The 19087-nt window shown below is 39.8% G+C and overlaps 1 protein-coding gene across 2 annotated transcripts; it reads right to left on the bottom strand.

The window, feature by feature from the left end:
• Positions 1-3957: 3957 nt before the first annotated feature.
• Positions 3958-18936, bottom strand: tnfrsf11a (tumor necrosis factor receptor superfamily, member 11a, NFKB activator). 2 transcript variants are annotated; one of them, XM_017453873.2, is made up of 10 exons: positions 18710-18935; positions 13385-13460; positions 12969-13094; positions 11985-12128; positions 9882-9966; positions 9404-9474; positions 9222-9323; positions 9074-9123; positions 7725-8445; positions 3958-4874 (listed from the first exon to the last, which is right to left on the bottom strand). In XM_017453873.2, the coding sequence occupies exons 1-10, from the start codon at positions 18782-18784 to the stop codon at positions 4606-4608; spliced, it is 1719 nt and encodes a 572-aa protein (XP_017309362.1). In that variant the 5' UTR covers positions 18785-18935; the 3' UTR covers positions 3958-4605. The 2 variants fall into 2 exon arrangements, with proteins under 2 accessions (XP_017309362.1, XP_017309363.1); XM_017453874.2 differs by having other exon boundaries at positions 4665-4869; positions 18710-18936.
• Between the last annotated feature and the right edge of the window lie 151 nt (positions 18937-19087).

Here is a 19087-nt window from a genome sequence, read left to right as displayed (position 1 = left end):
CTACTCCTCCTTCTTCTCCTTCTTCTTCTTCTTCTCCTCCTTCTCCTTCTTATCCTCCTTCTTCTTCTTCTCCTCCTTCTCCTCCTTCTTCTTCTTCTCCTCCTCCTTCTTCTTCTCCTCCTCCTTCTTCTTCTTCTCCTCCTCCTTCTTCTTCTCCTCCTTCTTCTTCTTCTTCTCCTCCTCCTTCTTCTTCTTCTTCTTCTCCTTCTCCTCCTCCTCCTCCTTCTCCTCCTCCTCCTCCTCCTCCTCCTCCTCCTCCTCCTTCTTCTTCTTCTTCTTCTTCTTCTTCTTCTTCTTCTTCTTCTTCTTCTTCTTCTTCTCACAGGCAAACCCTGACATACCATACCAATCACCAATCCACAAAGGTGGGATGAAGAGCTGGCTCATGTGCTGGCCTTAAGTAACCTGTCTGGCAGGTGCAGGCAATCCAGGTTAATCAACATGGAGGATTCTTCCTAACAACATCCTGATGGTCTGACCTCCACTTTGGGGATGACTAAACTGCAACAGACTATCAGAATAGTTAAGAAGATCATCTTGGATGACCATGCACACCCTGACTACCATCTTTTTAAGAAATTTATTTATTTATTTATTTATTTATTTATTTATTTATTTATTTATTTATTTATTTATTTAAAAAAAAAAACAACCCTTCCTCTGGAAAGTACAATAAGTACCATGTCATCAAAAAAGCTTTTCTCAGAGCTAGCAGCTACTAACAGATTCGTGCAACACGTCCACTTCTCAGGACTGTTTTGCACATTGAATATTTTGGACTTAACCTTAAGCACTACCTTTGCACATTCTTTCTTTAATCCTTATTTATTGTTGATGGGTATGTGTGCACAGAGCTTCTATGTTCTCTGCGTGCTTCAGGGAGCCTCATCAGGCTCAGGATGGATCAGGATGGATGAATTTATTGTTGGTGTGCTTTTTGTGTGATGCTCTTTTGCATATATCGAATAGTGTTCTATGTCTGCATTTTTGTACCAATACAAAATCATGTGCTTGGCAAAATAAAGTAATTCTAAAAGGTGGGAATGAGTATGTGGTTCTCATCCATGGCGTATCCCTGCCTTGCTCCTCATGTTCCCGGGATTTGTACTGGATCCACCATGACCCAGATCACCTAAAGGTCACCCTAAAAACAGGTACCATAAATGAATGACTTCATTAATCATTGAAATTCTTGATCACTGTCTCATTGATTGTTGTTACTTGTTAATTCTCTCATCTATCACATAAAATTATTACACTTTTATTCTGTTCTTTCTTCTATTCTGTTATCAGACACCTTTATCCCAAGTCAAATTTCATACCTATGCAAGATTACGTGTTTTACCATATAACCTTTCCGGCCTGTTTTTAATTTGTAGAAGGCTTTTTTAAGTGCTTTGGTCACTAGTTGTGTCATGAAAAGAAAGAGCGCCTCCTTTTAGCTTTGCTTAGAATACCTGTGGTTTAGTGTATTTATGTGTGTTTTGTGTTTCTCTTAACCTCCACCCTTTTCTCAAGTGCTAAATAGTCATTAGGCTATCTGTACATAGGCCCTCACGGGATGGTTGTTCATCTTGCTGTTTGTTTCCTCACTTCACTTTCTATGGACTGAACTGTATTTAACTTACAATAATAATTGTTATAGTACATTCCATATTTCAACTATAAAAATGCTCATAAATAAATGAACAAATGTGTTGCTATAACAAAGAAAAACATAATTTTTGATATGGTGAAGGTTTCTGTTAGAAACCATTCATTTAAAATTTATCAAAGGAGTCTCTAGTGTTTGTACTTTGGAACACTCAGGTCCTCTAATACTGTACACTTCATCTCTACACTCAGATCCTCTAATACACCCCATCTCTACACTCAGATCCTCTAATACACCCCAAATCTACACTCAGATCCTCTAATACACCCCATCTCAACACCCAGATCCTCTAATACACCCCATCTCAACACCCAGATCCTCTAATACACCCCATCTCTACACTCAGATCTTCTAATACACCCCCATCTCCATACTTAGATCCTCCAGTTCACCCCAGCTCGCACAGTCAGGTGCTCTGATGTTGTACTCTGGCAATCTCTAAAATTACTCTGACCAGTATGGTTCATTTCTGTCCCCTTCTCAGATCCTACTTTCTCTCAAAATGCCTCTTAGCTTCTTCCTCCTTTAACCTTTTTGTAAAACAGTATAATAAACTGGACCACAAGAACATTTACACAGTGCCTTGTAAAAAATCCGGTAGTTTCCACCCAAGCGACATCAGCGCCCGTGTTTCCAGATCTGGATTTCTCCCTGACACACGATCCGGATACGATGTGTTTGGACATGGGGAGCATGTGGAAAAAAGCATGAGCACTGACCCCAGACGTGATCTTTAGAGCTCAGAGCTGCTGCTATAAGGTACATGAGATTATCGCAAGATATGCATTTACTGGGATATCTTGGTACCAGGACACTTTACACAAAGAGAATGTCGAAGATGTAAAAATTATCTCCTACTACAAGAATCTACTTCATGTCTTGCGTATAACGCAGCTTATTTCATTCCCATAGCTCTGTAGTATGTGTGTAGTGCAATTGTGTGATGTCTGAGACCTCAGAAGATTCATCAGTGTACGAGTCATCATTGGTGGACTGGATTGTCTGCAGCACCTTTCAGTAGACAGGGTCAACTTTGAGACAAATTTAGCTGCAGATAGCAGTTAAGAGCACTCTCAGAAAAAAGGTTACTAAACCGTACCGTTCCTTGTTGCTAGGTTGGAATACACCTTTTGTACCTTTGGTATGTATCTTTTACTTAGACATGTACATATACTGGGGTGCATGGGGGCTTAGCATTGTGGTTAGCATGTTTGCCTCGCACCTCCGGGATTGGCATGTTCACTCCATGCTTCAGCGATTTCTTCTGGGTACTCTGGTTTCCTCCCCATCCAAAGTGTCCCCTGCCTTGTCCCTGAGTTCCCTGGGATAGGCTCCATGTGGTATGTAAAATGGATTGATGGTGGATGGATGTACATATAGTGTACCTTAAACCTTTTAGGTAAGATACCCCAGTGAGAAATGATCCTTCATGGGGAACATCTAGTAGTTTGATAGTTTTTGCATTCATATTCATTTCTACATCACAGGTTCCAGCCCTGGTCTTGGAGAACCTCCATTTTATGCTATATCACACCCATTTCATCTTTTCAAGAGACGGGTTTCACTGATTAGTTGAATCAGGTTTTTTAGACCAAGGAAAACACTAAAATGTGCAGGACAGTGCGTAGGCCAAGATGAGGACTAGGACCCACTAACTGCACTGGGTATTCACCAGGTAAAGCAAAGAACACAGGCGTCAGTGTCACGTTTTGTCACCAAACACAAACCAGATGTTATGAACTCTGCAGTTTGTATATACAACCCTACCACTGGTGTGTTGAGGGGACTAGGGGTCACTAGTCAAGGACCTTGACTAAACAGCTATCATTCATTCACTGTACTGCTTAATACACTAGACGGCAGGCTGTCTCTATTTCTATTTCTATTCTTTCAGATATAATTGGGCGTGCTATGTTTGCCAATGTGGACCACATGCTGGTCAGTCATAACTTCCTGTTTTTTTCAGACAAAAAAGCATCACTTGTTCTGGTTGTTATGGATCCTAGAGGGAACAGTGTGCTGATTGTGTCGTTGCAATCAGGGCAAAGACTTTTCATGTGGTAAAGTGTTTCATCTTGACCTTATGACAGCTGCTATCCATGCACCGCTGTAATTACAGCTGTAGGACTGGTTCAGGAAAGAATTTGAGGTTTTACTTCATATTCAGTTAGCAGGCCTTGCACTGTAAACAGTTTACCTTAATACAGAAAAAAAAGGCTTTGCTGTTGTTTTTTTGTACAAATTATGTTTATTTCTACCATAATCATTCCAAATTTATATATAAAACACATTACACACTGATGTCCATGGCTACACTCCTTTTTATTTCAGTGAAACTGAATGGTCAAGTTGGTGGCTAAAAATACCACCATAAACGACAAAAAATAAAAAGTCTGAATATTTGAAAATCATAAATTCCCTGATCGAAAAAGTATATAAAATAAAGTACATTTATTTTTTAGGAAACACTGCAAAAAGCAAACCATCCTGCATTGTTCTCCACATTCACAGAGTCGTTCATTTTTGTCCATGAAGCGATCTCTCGAGGAGATGCTGCGCACAACCCAGCCTTTAGAACGGCTAAGAAGGAAGGGACCGAGGGGACAGGAACACATTTGTTCCCATTGCTGAATGTCCTGGAGTTATGATGGTTTTGTTTGGCAGGTGTCATTCAGCAGTTTGGCTCCTTGTCTCATTTCTCCACACTGTTTATTTGGCCTAACAACAACATAGAGATTTTTCTGCATATTACAGACTGGGCCAATGCAGAATTAACAGCCAAACACCGTACCATTGTATATCTTTAGCATTATAGCATATAGATGCCGATCACAAAACAACACAAAACAAACTGTATATACATATATCATATTTAACAAATGCACAGCATTTTTATGAAACAGCACTCTGAATGCAAGAAGAGAAATAAATCAGGAAAACCAAGCTCCAGTTTAGACCGAGAGGTTTAGCTGAGGGCGCTGGTTTGTCATTTCCTGCACAGGTATATGTCTCCCATGCTCTTCTGAGCGTTGGTAGGATTTGGACACATTCTGAACGCCACATTCAGCCGATTGTTCCTGAACTGGACTGGCGTAGGGCTCTTCATCTCCGCTGCTACCCAGTGACGTCTGGCTGACGTACACCATGATAACATCACCCGTGAAGTTCATCACCTGGCCGGTGGAGATGAATGTGGTGTTGTTGTTTCCAGTCACCTGAGCTGGCAAAAAAAACAAAAACGCAATTCAGAATTTAGCTTCATTGCTCTTAAAGGTGTACAAACACTTTATGTAGTCGTTTATGTGTACGTATATGGAAAACCCCTGTATTGTCTTGTATGCTGTAAGATGTCGTCATACTTTATACAGTGCCTTGCATAAGTATTCACCACCCTTGAACTTTTCCACATTTTATGGAACAAAAATAGTGTTACAATCTGGAACTAAAATGGACTTCATTGGGATTATGTCACGAATATACACAAAAATCATCCATAGTACTAAAGTGCAGGGAACAATATAATTAGGAAAATTATTTAGAAATAAAAAAAAGTTTTTTTTAAAAAAATCTATAAGTCATGTATCAAGTATTTACTTAGGGGGTGAATACTTATGCAACCTACAAACGCCTGCTTTGTCACATTAATCACTGGAAATTTGGTTTCATTCATCACTATGGCTTCCACCATCATTGTTTGGCAGCTTCTAAAATAGCACTTGTTATTTTGCATTTTATATTTCTATCATGCACTGAGGTTTATTCTATGCACACGGAGAAATTTACTGAATTGAGGTCATGAAATTATAAGGTGTGCTTGGTTATAATATATTTGATCACATTTATAATAATTTGATTTGTGAAATTTTTTAAATAACGTCAATATTTTTTATTCGAAATGCGCTGACGGTTTGATGGATAAGCTGACCAAGCACTTATCTAGTATGCTTGCAGCTCACTTTATGTGTTTCTAAGTGTTCAAAATGCTGTCTTCTCTGATCTCCACTGTGTAGGAGAAAAAATTTAATGTTTTCATAGCCTATTCATACACTATGTGGACAAAAGTTTGACCATCTGACCATCGCACCCATACGTGGGCCTTTCCCAAACTGTAGGACGTCTTTGCTGTCTATGCTGTGGCTTTATTATTTCCCTTCACTGGGAGTAAGAGGCCCAAAACTGTTCCAGCATGACAATGCCCCTGTGCACAAGGACATGGTTTGGCAATTTTGTTGTGGAAGAACTCGAGTAGCCTGTACAGAGCCCTGACCTCAACCCCATTAAACACATTTGGAATGACCTGGAACACTGGCTGTGTCCCAGACCTCCTCACCCATCGGCAATGCCTGACCTCACTAATACTCTTCTGGCTGAATGGGCAGCCACTCTCCAAAATCTAGAGGAAAGCCTTCCCAGAAGACTGGAGGTTATTATAACAGCAAAAGGGGGACTAAATCTGGAATGGCATGTACAAAAAGCACATATGGGTCAGGTGTCCACAAAGTTTTGGTCATATAATGAATTTTATAGGTATATGCAAGAGAGGATAATAAAAGAAATAACTTTCATTGATTGGATACCAGGAATATCATGCGTCACATGAAAATTAAGAAACAGTCTGTGAAGTACAGCACGTTTAAAATAGATTTCCTTCCTGGAGTGAAACCGTTATTAAACAAGCGCCATGCTGACATGTAATAATAACATGTTTTGCATATTGTGCCAATATGTCACCGCTGTTAGGATCAGACGTCATATTATACCAATGTTACAACGGGTCGAGAAGAGATTCTATCATTCAAGGAAGGAAAAAAAGCTAATGAACGTAATTTGTACCTAACTGTACATTGACATGCCTGCATCTGCATTACTGCTAATTCAGCCCTTACATAGCAGAAGATATTTCTGTATCTTCCGGTTGAAGAAATAAGTTCATAGTTTCCTTCCGCCAGGCATGTCGACAGAATCGCTGACGAGTTCCCTAAATAGGGTGGATTATTTTACTCCAGCAGGCACACGACAGAAAGACAGACTGGCAGTGAATCATTCTTCACACATCTTTTACTCATTAAGCCATGATTTATCACGTGCCAGAGCCCCGTCGTCCACTCTGGCTAGGCTTGTTTGTTTTTTTTACCAGTGCTGTTTACTGGAAAATCATTTACTGGAGGGGCAGTGTTTTCTTAATAAATATCACTAAATACGCTCTAGATAGATGTATTAATGAGAGCTGTCAAGAAAAAGCAAGGTTGCATAATCCCTTTACAGTAACCGCCTGGGGTTTTTTTCCCCACTGAGGGTGGGAAAAAAAAATCCTAAGAATCGTACACTGCACGCATATCCTACAGCTTAGTAATGATGTTAGTAAATGTTATGGGAAAGGGGTGTTAATCATTTCTTTCTGTAGGCCATATGTATCGTGATCAGATCTCTGAGAGAAAAATGATTGCCGCTGCTGAGCCGAATGACTCAGTGAGACATTAGACTACATCTTGTTTAATTTTGTGTGGGATAATATCAACATCTGAAATGCCTGGAATTTTAACCCACTAGATGACACCTCTCTATATTTTGATGGAAGAAACATTGCTGAAATTTTAGTGACTGGTTTTGTAATACCACTTATGGACAGCAATTTATCATTCTGGCCAGTGGAGCCTTGTCCATAGTAGCAGATGGGGATATACTGTATATACAGCCAATCAACAAAACTTTAACTTTTTAAAGATGTCTTTCTAGATATTGCGTAATCATAGGGAAGCATGCTCATTACCCCATTTAGCTGCATAGAGTTATTATTATTATTATTAGTTATTATCTTGTGGTTAAAAATGGGAACTGCAATATGAGGTAATAGAGGTCCATTGGGGTGGGTGTCCCGCTGCCCCATGCTTGCAATATGAACATGGACCAGCGGGCAGGACAGTTAATGACAGGGTTGCCAGGACCACTATTTTTGTATTCCAAACTAATAGAGTAATATAGCATAAGTGTTTTGCAGCTGTGATTGAAACCATTTCACCACCTTCAAACGCTCAGTAGCTGTTTTTATAGGTTCAGCAAACAGCCTTACCACAGGTGAGAGCAGCCTCAGAGCTCTGGCTCTGGATTTCCAAATCCGCATCAGCTTTGGGCTGGTTGTTATCTGTGCTGGAATTAAGTGAGAGCCCCTGGTTGTTGCTGGTACTAAGCGATGATAGTATGGCAGTGGATTCGATGCTGCAGCATTGCGGTTCATTTCTCTCATATGCACTTGTGTCACTGTGTAAATCCCTGATCTCTGACATGACCTCCTTGCCAGCTTCATTGCTGTAATCCATATAGAGCTCCTGAGAGCCTTGCAAGCATCCAGAAAGGCTCTCAGTGTAGCAGCTCCCGCACAGAGGAGGCTCTTTCAGGCTAACATCACTATCCTTGCTTGGTTTGGCGAACATGTTCTCCCCCTGAGCACAGGAACAGCAGCCAGCCAGACCCGTAGCCACCAGTTCACTGCAGTCCTCATTCTCGCCCACCTCCATCGGTTCCTTCATGATCAAGCAGCTGCAGGAGCTGCCAGGAAATGGAGAACCTGGACCCTCAGAGCCCTCAGTGGAGCTGCCTGATGATCCATCAGCCTGGTCCCGTTCCAGCTTGGAGGAGTGTGTGTTCTTCTTGTTTCCTTGAGCCTTGTCTAGGCCAGGGGAATCACAATTGGCTTTGGAGCACATGCTCAGGTATTCTGGAGTACCGTCATCTTCCTGAGACGTGATCTCGTACAGGGGGCAGTTGCTATGGAATGGCGGTGTTAGCGTCTCCTGGGAAAAGAATACTTTTGAGTTTATTTTATTTTAGCAAGACTATTGTAGTATTACTAACAATAAGGTGTGATGAACTAATAAATTTTGACAGTGTCATTGGTGCAAAGCAGCATTCTTCCAGAGCACTGGTGGTGTATTTTTATTTATTTATTCATTTATTTATTGCCTGTGCACATTTCCAGGCTAAAAGGACACATCAATTAAATGTAATAATAAACTGCTTTAATTGTAAGGTGATGAATATTCACCAATCCTTAATGTTATTAACTTATGGTGGACAAGGAATGACCGTTTGTAGCTACAATAATGTAATAACATGAACTTGTTTCATGGACATTACATAACACATTTAGCCATGAGAGCATTAGTGAGGTCATGCTGGAACAGCTTTTGGCCCTTTAATTCCAGTGAAGGGAAATCTTAAAGATACAGCATACAAAGGACATTGTTCATTAAACATTGTGGGAAGAGTTTGGGGATGGAACACAAATTTGTGTGATGGTCAAGTGTCCACATAATTTCGGCCATATTGGAGAACCTGCTAAATGTGTGTGACTGACGAACAAGGCAACTCTGACCAACTGTCAGCTTCTGCCTGTTAAACATCACTTCCTGTTTCACTTACTTGTTGGATTCTACTCTGTTTAATGTTCTGGATGCAGGTTCGTAGATTGACTGTTAAAAGAAAAAAAAATGAAAACATAATCAGCGACATGCAAGGAAAATCTAAGATAGTAAAATAAAAAATAAATACATTTCTCAACCAGATGTACCTGAAAGGATGCTCAGTTTATCCTTGTAGCAGGAAAGAATCACGGCAAATATGACGATTATGGCACAGGGTATTGCCACAATGGCCCATGATGTCGTGTACACTAAAGAACGAAGGCAGAAATGAAGAATTAAAACACGACTCCTTTCTGTAGTGGTGCGCTAAACATGGTAGATCGCGTACCGAAGCGTCCACACGTCACATCTGCCTCAGTGCTACCTGGCTTTTCCTCAGTCTTGCCAATGGCTTTACAGCTGAAAGAAAGAAAAAAAAAACAAAAAAAAAAACAGACTTATCAGCCCAGGACTCTTCAGCAAAACTGTCACTTCTGTTTTTATAAGTCGCAATCCTTTCCACAAATGGGTACCACAAAAATGGCCGACTAAGGAAAATAAGCTCTTTCCAAGGGAAGTGGTGGAGAAATTAGTCATATTACCGCAGCGTGGTAAGACTGCGGGGGCTTTTAAAGCGCCTGTGACCTGAGAGCACCACCAGAAAAACAGCACTCGTGAGAATGAGCACTGCAACTGCACAAATGAGCCCTGAGTGTGTATGATTTTGTGTGTGTGTGTGTGTGTATGTGTGTGTCTGAAAAGCAGTATTTTAAAGCCCAAGCTGTGGTTAAATCAAACACCTTGACTGGCTCTGAGTGTATACTCACTCTGTCCATTTCTTGCATGCTTCTGCTGAAGTGGAATCAGAGAAAAATCCGTAGTCGCAGTCCTTACATGACTGTTTGCCAAGCTCTTAAATGACAAAGTAGAGAAACAGATCATAGCAAAAAAAAAATGTTAATGTACTTTTGAAGACACCTCATAAATGGAACCACATGAATTTCCAGCCTGTTATTCGTCTTAAAGCACATTTTTTTCAGTACATACTATGCATAACTACAGTAATACTAATAGGCATTTAGTTAGAAAAATGATTAATGGCTAGACACAGCGCCTGGGATTTTCAGGAGGTACAATGACACTGTAGGACCAGATAAAATATACAGACGTATCCATCTCGATCTACTCCTTTGGGATCTTCACCAGCTATTAACCCAATACCACCCTGGTTTATAAACTCAGACTAGTAATGGGTATTTACATCTACTGTTGGATAAATCTGGTGCTTCAGTCGTGTTAATATTTGTATAAAAGTATGTACATTTCTAGAAAAGGGTTCCTCAAGAGTAAACCCTTTGTGAAAAGAAAATCCTTAGTCTCAGGGTTCCTGCTACAATTTAATTGAACTGAAATGCACTTTAACATTCTAGTTTTATCTTCTTTTAAAAAAAAATTTTTTGCCATTATGTCAAAGTATATAGCTCAGTAATTAATAAACTATTTCTACCACAGCTCAGTTGAATTCTCCGTTCTGATTGGTCAGAAGGTGTCGATTAATATCCTTAACAGCAGCTCTAACAGTAGTTCCAGTACTAGTATTAATGCGCTTGTTGATTCAAAAAGATTTGGAAAAAGTGTGTAACTGTTCATATGGTTTGGTCTATTCCGCATTTTTTGGAAGGAGTCTCCAGTGTCAACACTTTGTCATTGTCACATATAATAGCTACAACTTGAAGTTTTCCATCATGGAACAGAGGACTTTGTGGAAAAAATAGAGGCTGGAGAGGGAACAACCGTGTACAACTGGTACAACCATTAAACAATATTTAACATAATCCCAGGGATAATAATCCCAGCCTATCTCAGGGGACACCCTGGACGGGGTGCCAACCCATCGCAGTCCACAATCACTCACACACTCACACACTGTGGACAATTTGAAAACATCAATCAGCCTACAGCACATGTCTTTGGATTGGGGAGGAAACCGGAGTACCCAGAGGAAACCCCGTTCACGGGGACAACGTGCAACGTGCAACCCCGGAGGTGCGAGGCAAACGTGCTAACCACTAAGCCCCCCTAACTACACATATATAAAGTATAAATCATAAAATAATTAGGAAGAGATGTTTATTAATAAACAAAAGTTTGATAGCCTTCGGCAAATCTCTGTAGCATAAGAGGAATCAAACTGCTCAGGATGTACTGTCAATAGACAATCAAAGTCACAATTTTGGATTATTTCCCCATAACAGTGTTTCCTGATTTAACATGTTTTGATTGCCATGTTTTACACGCATGTATTACCTACATGCTCAAATCTGGTTGAAAGTCTTACTGACAATTGTTAAAACATGTTTAATGTTTTTATCACCACTGTTAAAAAGTTGATTATACACAACTGGTTCGATCCCAAATTAAATAGATTCCCATATGATACAGGCCTTCTTGAGCAGATTGTCAAAATGATTAATAAGGGCTAAACCATTCACAGTACTGGCATCAGATCCATCCTCATTAATAGACTTCACAATACCCCCGCTCTTTAAACTGATACTTAAAGCTTTCGGCTGTGTTTATGTTACTTCATCTCCTTTCATCCTATTTTCCGTACTGGAATAAGGTATATAATCATCCAAATGAATGATATTGAATGCTATCAATACCACAGAAATATCAACATCTGTACACTATGGCAAAATCCTCAAACTTTGTGTCAAACCACAAGCCACAGCAGACCACCAATTCACCGAATTTGTAATTATGAGTCATTTATTTTATGAGTCACATTTATCTTTCTGTGTTGAAAAAGAACCAAAATCCACAACGGTAGTTTGTGGAATAGTTCGAGGCACTCATTTGTCAATGTATCACAATAAGATGTGAACTGTGTATCTGGATGAAATGTGCTGGAGTTAATAAGGCCTTACCCCCTGCAAGTCCTTGGCCCGGAGGACAGGGTTTGATTTTATCACAGAACTCGCAGTAGGTGGTGGTACACTGGAAGCCCTCTTTACACCGACATGATTCAAGCTCAGTGGTGCTACTGGGACTAGGACGATAAAATCCTTTCCCTGTGAGCGAGAGAGAGAGAGAGAGAGAGAGAGAGAGAGAGAGAGAGAGAGAAGCAGTTACAAAGCTCCACTGAGCTTAGTTGATTGTGGCTATATTTTTATTTTCCTCTGGAAACCTAACTCCAGATATATTGGCACCCTTCATAAAAATATTTTCATCTTATATAAGCTGTAAAGTTTTATTTTAGCACAATCAGGTTTTTTTTTTAAGCATGAGATTTTCAAAGTAAAGTTTTAAGACCCCCTTTAATAAATGTTTGCTAAAGCTTCTGCTGGACTGATTAAGCCTCTCCCTGTAGTTTCTAACAAGGTTCTGAGGCAATTGTGGATGGGATCTTGAACTTGAAGTCCTTTTATACTCTCTGGTTTGCACCTGATTTTCAGTGGGTTTCAAACCCAAAACGGCCATTAAATGGCCATTGCAAAACATTTAGCCTTCCCTGTAGATATTTGATGCCATTATCTGGGTAAAAGCTCTATCTAGTGTATATAAGAGTCGTAACCTCCTGGCAGAGGTGACCAGGATTGAGGATAATATAACTCTTTTATTATTGCTCTGATTGTACTGAATGATATTTATAACATTTTTAGGTCTTTTTTTTACACTCTTCCTTGGCATCCTCTTAGTGATGGATGGCGAATGGATCTAACGTACATGTAACCTCATATTTATATTCCATAAGGTTTCTGAAAACTAGGCGCAAATTTGAGATGTGTGTGTGTGGGTGGGTGGGTGAGGGTGGGGTGGGGTGGAGGGAGCTAATTATATTGAAGGGTGGCAATAATTCTGGAGTTGACTGTAGTCATGTGCCTCAGTAATAATAAAAATGAATGTCTGACCCTCGTCACAGAACTTCTGTGGATGGCACGTCTCCTCGAAGTTATATTCTGACTGGTACTCGTCCTTCCCGCATGGCCGACACCTGGTATCATCATTCTCAGTGCAATGCGCAGACCGATACGTTCCTGTGTTCATGAGAAAGACTCCATTAATTTGCTTTGCTGGAGTTGCTCACATAGTTCCTGCATTATTCAGAAGTCGTGCAGAGCCACTGGGCTGTTTTTATGAAGCAGAGACTAAACTGAGGTTTTCATACTGGAGAAGGGCTCTGTGGTTACGTGGGTGTTCCTCTTTCACACACACTTCCCTATCGAAACTCACAACATTTCAAAGCTTTATTCAAATCAGTGCAAGCTTTGCTTTGTGCCATATTTGGCTTTCTATAGCAAATGAAAAGGATTGGAAGATTATTTACCAGGTTTGCACATGCTACAGCATACGCCTTTCCAGAGGTACTGCATTTGGTTGCATGGTGGTTTGGCATGCTTTGTCTGCAACAACAACAAAAAAGAATGATATAAAGTAAATAATGGTTGAAAATTCAATCGCCATCATGTGAACTAGACTGGATAACTGATTACTCTTGATTTGCGGTGCTGTCTATTGAAATTCACAGTGACATGTAGGCCTGTGTGTTAAATGATATTAAATGATACTTTATCACGGGAAATGTAATACTATATCAAATTTACACTTGTGGATCTGTACGGCCGCTACAAGACCCTGTATAGTACACACACGCTAAATCTCATGCAGTGTCAGAATCAACTCTCGTGAGGTCATGACCTCTGAGAGTGTACAGGGTTTATAGCCACTAACCACTTCCCTGCTGATACCACAAAAAAATGTGCACGGGTTTATAGATGGAAAACCTTTTCATCTGTTAATGAAAATGCAGAGTAGGCTCGGGGACGGTCGAAAACATCCAAACTAAGGCAACATAAGTGCCAAGATCAGCAGAGGGAAGCGGACAAGCCACGTGTTCCACTTACTCGACTTTTTTAATGAGCTGCAAACAATATTTGGGTCCAGTTCCAGAAAAATGGTTTGGCATCACCACCAAATGAACTCTGTAAGTTAGTATTATTGTTATTGTTATTGTTATTATAATACAGTGGTTATCACAGAAATAACACAGCAATGTTTGAATGACTCCATCAGCCTCTGTAGACTCTAATTACTTTTACATTAAGTTTATTTATTTGGCAGGCGCTTTTATCCAACGCGACTCGTGAGTCAAGCCGAATCCAATCCAGGCACAGAGCCGAGCAGTAGAAAGTTAAAAGCCCTGCTCAAGGGATTTGAACTCACAACCTTCACTAGCATTCAACCTTAACAGCTGAGCTTTCAAGTTGATCTAAAACTTCACAGAAGGGAATTGTTGGGATTTCCAGATAAACTCTATTTCCACTAGGAAATACACCTAGGAAAGAAAAATGTATCCTGGAACGCTTCTGGAATAAAAGATTTACTCTAATAGCTCCACGCTCCTGTACGGTTCTCTGGCGCTGGCAGGACTGTACATCGTCAGAGTGTGATTTTAACACTTTAACAAAGAACATGAATACACTGGCTCGCAACAAAACCAATCGTTCCTTTCATCCCTCGTATTCAAATCTTTCTGGATACTTTCCCCTATGTTGCACAACTGGATTTTATTTATTTATTTATTTTTAATTAGTGGTGTTCACATTAAGAATCATTTAAATGGGCAAATGATAACCTGAGAGACGTGTGCACTCAGATTAATGTGAAAACAAAATGATTTATAAAGATAATCATACAAATCTGACCAAATGGTCATATGAGTTACTGTAGACTTCCTGTCAGTTTCAACCAGTCTGGTCATTCTTCTTTAACCTCTCTCATCAACAAGACGTTTCTGGCCACAAAACTGCTACTCACTGGATTTTTAAATTTTTTTATTTTTCCCTTTTCACACCATTCTGTGTAACCTTTAGAGATTGCTGTTTGTGAAAATTCCAGGAGATCAGTAGTTTCTGAAATACTCAGACCAGCCCGTCTGACACCAACAACCATGCCACGGTCAAAGAAATTAAGAAATTGATTTAAGGTAAAAGGTAAATACTCTACAATTAGAAATTCTAAGTAATACATTTGAAGTATTTTGGTATAGATATAACACTAGTGATATCTATCAACAAATATAGCAGTCTTAGGTAAGTAACTGCTTCGCCAATCAAGTGCACTTGCTTTTAATAAAGCGCACATTTAGAGCTGCGATCTGAGAGTGGACGATGAACAAATGCTTGCTATGCAAAAAATGTAAGTATTTGATGGAATTTCTTCCTTAATGAATTACCAATCAGTCCATACAGGATTTCACAGAGTTTTTGTTGAATGCTTGTTAAAGCATTTGGTTAAAAATGCTTGAATTTGCTGCAGATTTTTTTCACTTAAATTGGCGAGTTTTTTGTGCTTTTTTTTTTTTGCGGAAAACTACTTGATTTGGCGAAACTGCAATTGCACGAAATTGTTTTGCATGGTCTTTTGCAGTGATGTTTGTTGGTCATTTAGACCATTTAGCTGTACTCATGTTCGACGTATGTGAACTGAATGCGCTGTGTGATGACATCACATGACGTGTCTTGGCCCAAATCAGCGGTAATTTAGAAAATCGCAAGCTCCTCCAAATATTGCAGAGTTTGCTTGATTTTGTGTTCATTTATGTTGAATAGTAGGTAATAAAATAAAATAAAATGTGTTTTATTTCATTATAAAATAATAAAATAAAAGAGGAAATAAAATAAAATAACTGTAAAAATGTCAAACTTTAACTGGTATTATGACCAAGAAAAATGCTAATCAATCAATCACTCAATCAAATTGAGAGTTTGAATCCCTCAGTGTCTCAGCAATCAGTAGCCAGAAGTCCAAGAAAGCATAATTAGTTTCTCCCTTGTCAATCAGAGCAACACTGACCCAGTTGTAGTTGTCTGTTAGCTCATGTATGTGGAAGAGGGTTGACAGCACTTTTCCTCTGAGTGTGTTATGCTGGGCTGTGACACAAAATGTCCTAGCTGGCTTCACATGTCTTGGAAGAAGCATGCGCTAATCTATCATCAGTTGGTTGGTTCGTAGCTATTCTGGGATAGGGGAGAGCTAGCTTGTGGATGGGAATTGGCAAATGACCAAATTGGGATTGGGGCAAAACTAAAACGAAATCAATTACTATCAATCAATAACTCTTAGCAGTGTTCCTGATGAAGGTTTGGATATTCTTGGCATCTTCTCAACCAGCTACATGACACCCAAGCGGTTTTTCCTAATTTTCCAAAAGAGTTTCTCACTAAGTTCTAAATGAAAACTATTTGGTTGGGCAAACACAAGGCATTAATTTCACCATTTCCATCTGTCTAAATTCAACGTATTGTGTCCAAACATTTGACTGGTAGTGTGTATACCCTTGTCCAATTGTATGTTTTGTGCTATGATAGTATGAGGATGCCTAGAGACATATTTCACTGTCTGTGTGGTTTCAGAGCCTGGACTCAAACGAAGCATGAGAAAGGAGACAGGAAACCCAAAGGAATGTCCAGAATTCATTTCTAGTCGCTCTGCATCCAACTAGCAGGGTATAACAAGCGACATGAAATATTTTCATCGACTAAATATATAAGAACATGGTCAGTGACGCCCTGAATAATTACATGTTGGAAAATAAGCATACAACGGCGACTGTTGTCCCAGCATTCAACCGTGTTCAGCGTCGTCCTCCCAGTAACCGCTATATCATTTCAATCAGTTGGGTTTCCAAAATGGAAAATCAGTCCCAAGTTTACCAACTGGGTGCCATGTCGGTTGGGGGGTTGGGGTGTTTTGTTTGTCATATTTTACCTCTTGTGTGTGACTGTACACTCTTGCAAGAACACCATAGTGCATTTTGAAAACCAGTTTTCCTCCAACCACCGAGTTTGCATAACTGCTACGGTGAAAATTTTCACCTGGCCTTTTCTAACAGTACAGGTTTTCTGTTTTATCACAGATTTGGCAAAACACACAGTGCGGACTAATTGCACTTGCAATGTGCAACCTCGTGTACAATCGACATGTGAAAACAAAACATCAGCATGACCAAACATTCTCATTCCTGTGAGAATCGCTTTCTCTAGACACTTCACAGACCTTAACGCTTTGAGCTGGTGCCGTCTATCGAGCACAAGTTCAGACCTGCATGGTCTGTGATGCAACGTTAAACATGCTCACACACTTTTCCCTCAAGGGTGATCAAGATAAGCAAATTTCACAGCTATTCAATGACTGAATGAAAGAATAAATGAATGGATATTACTGTAGTTAACTGTGGAAGACTTTGAAGATACCGATCAGAAGTCTGTTGGAATCTTCTATTAAAAGAAGATCATCCTAATGGCTGATCTCTAACAGCCATGCGGATTTTGAGTGACAGTTTTATCGTTGAAGTAGGATGTATAAGGTGGCAGGTTCATGCAAAGCAGATTGGTTTCTACATTTTATCTGATACTAAAACACTGGAGACATGGGTGTCAGACTGAAAACAAGTTTCAGGCAGTCATGCCGTGTAAACGGGAATACTGGGCATGGCTGGACAGTAATTTCAATTTGCGAAATATGCACCTTCTTTAATACTTTAAAAAGTGGTTCTCAAAGTGAGGTCTGGGGACCCCAGCGGTCTTTGATTTATTCATTTAGTTAAATCGCAACATGCCATTATTTACAATTTTAAGCTTGTTATGTCTAAAAACTGTCTGTTTGAATGAAATGGGTTTAATCCAAACCTCAATAACTCAATAACAATAGGCCTGTAAATATAGCATAAGTTCTACTTGTGGAATGTTCAAAAAGAAAAAAACATTCTATCCCTGCTGAAAAAAAAAAATCCCAACAGAAACCATTGCAGAAATTCCAATGGTTTCCATTACAAATACCATTACAAACCAAATGCCAAAGGTGTTCTATTGGTCCTTAATGGTATCCACTAGACATAACATGCCCCCAATAGAAGGCAACAAATTACCAGTAGAGACCCACAGAGACCATTACAGTTTCTATTAAAAACCAGTACTTCCATTATAACCATTAAATTAAAAGGTTGTGATCCCCTGCTTTAATGGAACAAATAAGAATATCTCCCAGAATATCCCCATTCTCCATTATTTCGCAGAATGGGGGGTGGGGTGGGGGGGGTGGAATCCTACAGAATTATCACAAAATCAATCCCCTGGGTTGAACACCCACACCCTCGCCCACACACACACAATGTAATGTCAAGAGACACTTCCACATGTCAAGTTCCCCTCAGACATCAAATGGGCCAACAATAAATAGGCTAAACAAAACAAAACAAAACAAATCAAGGCTGGATTAGAGTTCTGAAAGTTTTCTCAAACAGAGAGAGAGAGAGAGAGAGAGAGAGAGAGAGAGAGAGAGAGAGAGAGAGAGAGAATGCTGTGAGGATGGCTGGACTCATTTACAGCCTGCGGTGTGGGATCTGGATGTAAACCAACATCCAGTGTTTCCAGTAAAACAGTGTGCAAACAGATTTCAGATTTCACCCAGCTCTAGAGTTAACACTTTAACTCCAATAATGATCATATCCATCTTATGATCCTTCTCAGATCCAGGAAATCCACATGATTAGACCCAGATCAACAAACAGATTACTATTTATTTCTGCACCAAAGCACACATGACACACAATGATAATATTCATCATTTATAATCAAAACAGGAATCTTACCTGGATGCATAAGGCAAAGATCAGGCAGTAGATCCAACCTCGAAATATCCAACTGGTGGAGAAGTAAGCTCTCATGATTTGTAGTATACAAAGTGACCAACTGAGACTCTCAGGCTTCTGCTCCGTGTGTGTGTGTGTGTGTGTGTGTGGGTGTGTTTGACACGATGCCCTTAAAGCATGTTCAACTCCTCACACTGAGAACTTCTCTATACAATGTCAGCACAGATCCTCACAGCAAAAGGGAAGGCATGAGCTGTGAAGAGGCGAGGCTTCTGCGTTACGTAGGAGGGCTCCATTCTGAAGTCCATTCTCCATTCCTTCCTATTGGTGCAATGCAAATATATGCAAATATACATTGTTCCACCTTTGGTGCACTGC

This window comes from Ictalurus punctatus, chromosome 23 (genome assembly GCF_001660625.3).
Source record: "Ictalurus punctatus breed USDA103 chromosome 23, Coco_2.0, whole genome shotgun sequence".
NCBI classification, from domain to species: Eukaryota; Metazoa; Chordata; class Actinopteri; order Siluriformes; family Ictaluridae; genus Ictalurus; species Ictalurus punctatus.
The sequence above is the reverse complement of the archived record's forward strand: the minus strand, read 5'-3'. Positions and strand labels throughout refer to the sequence as shown.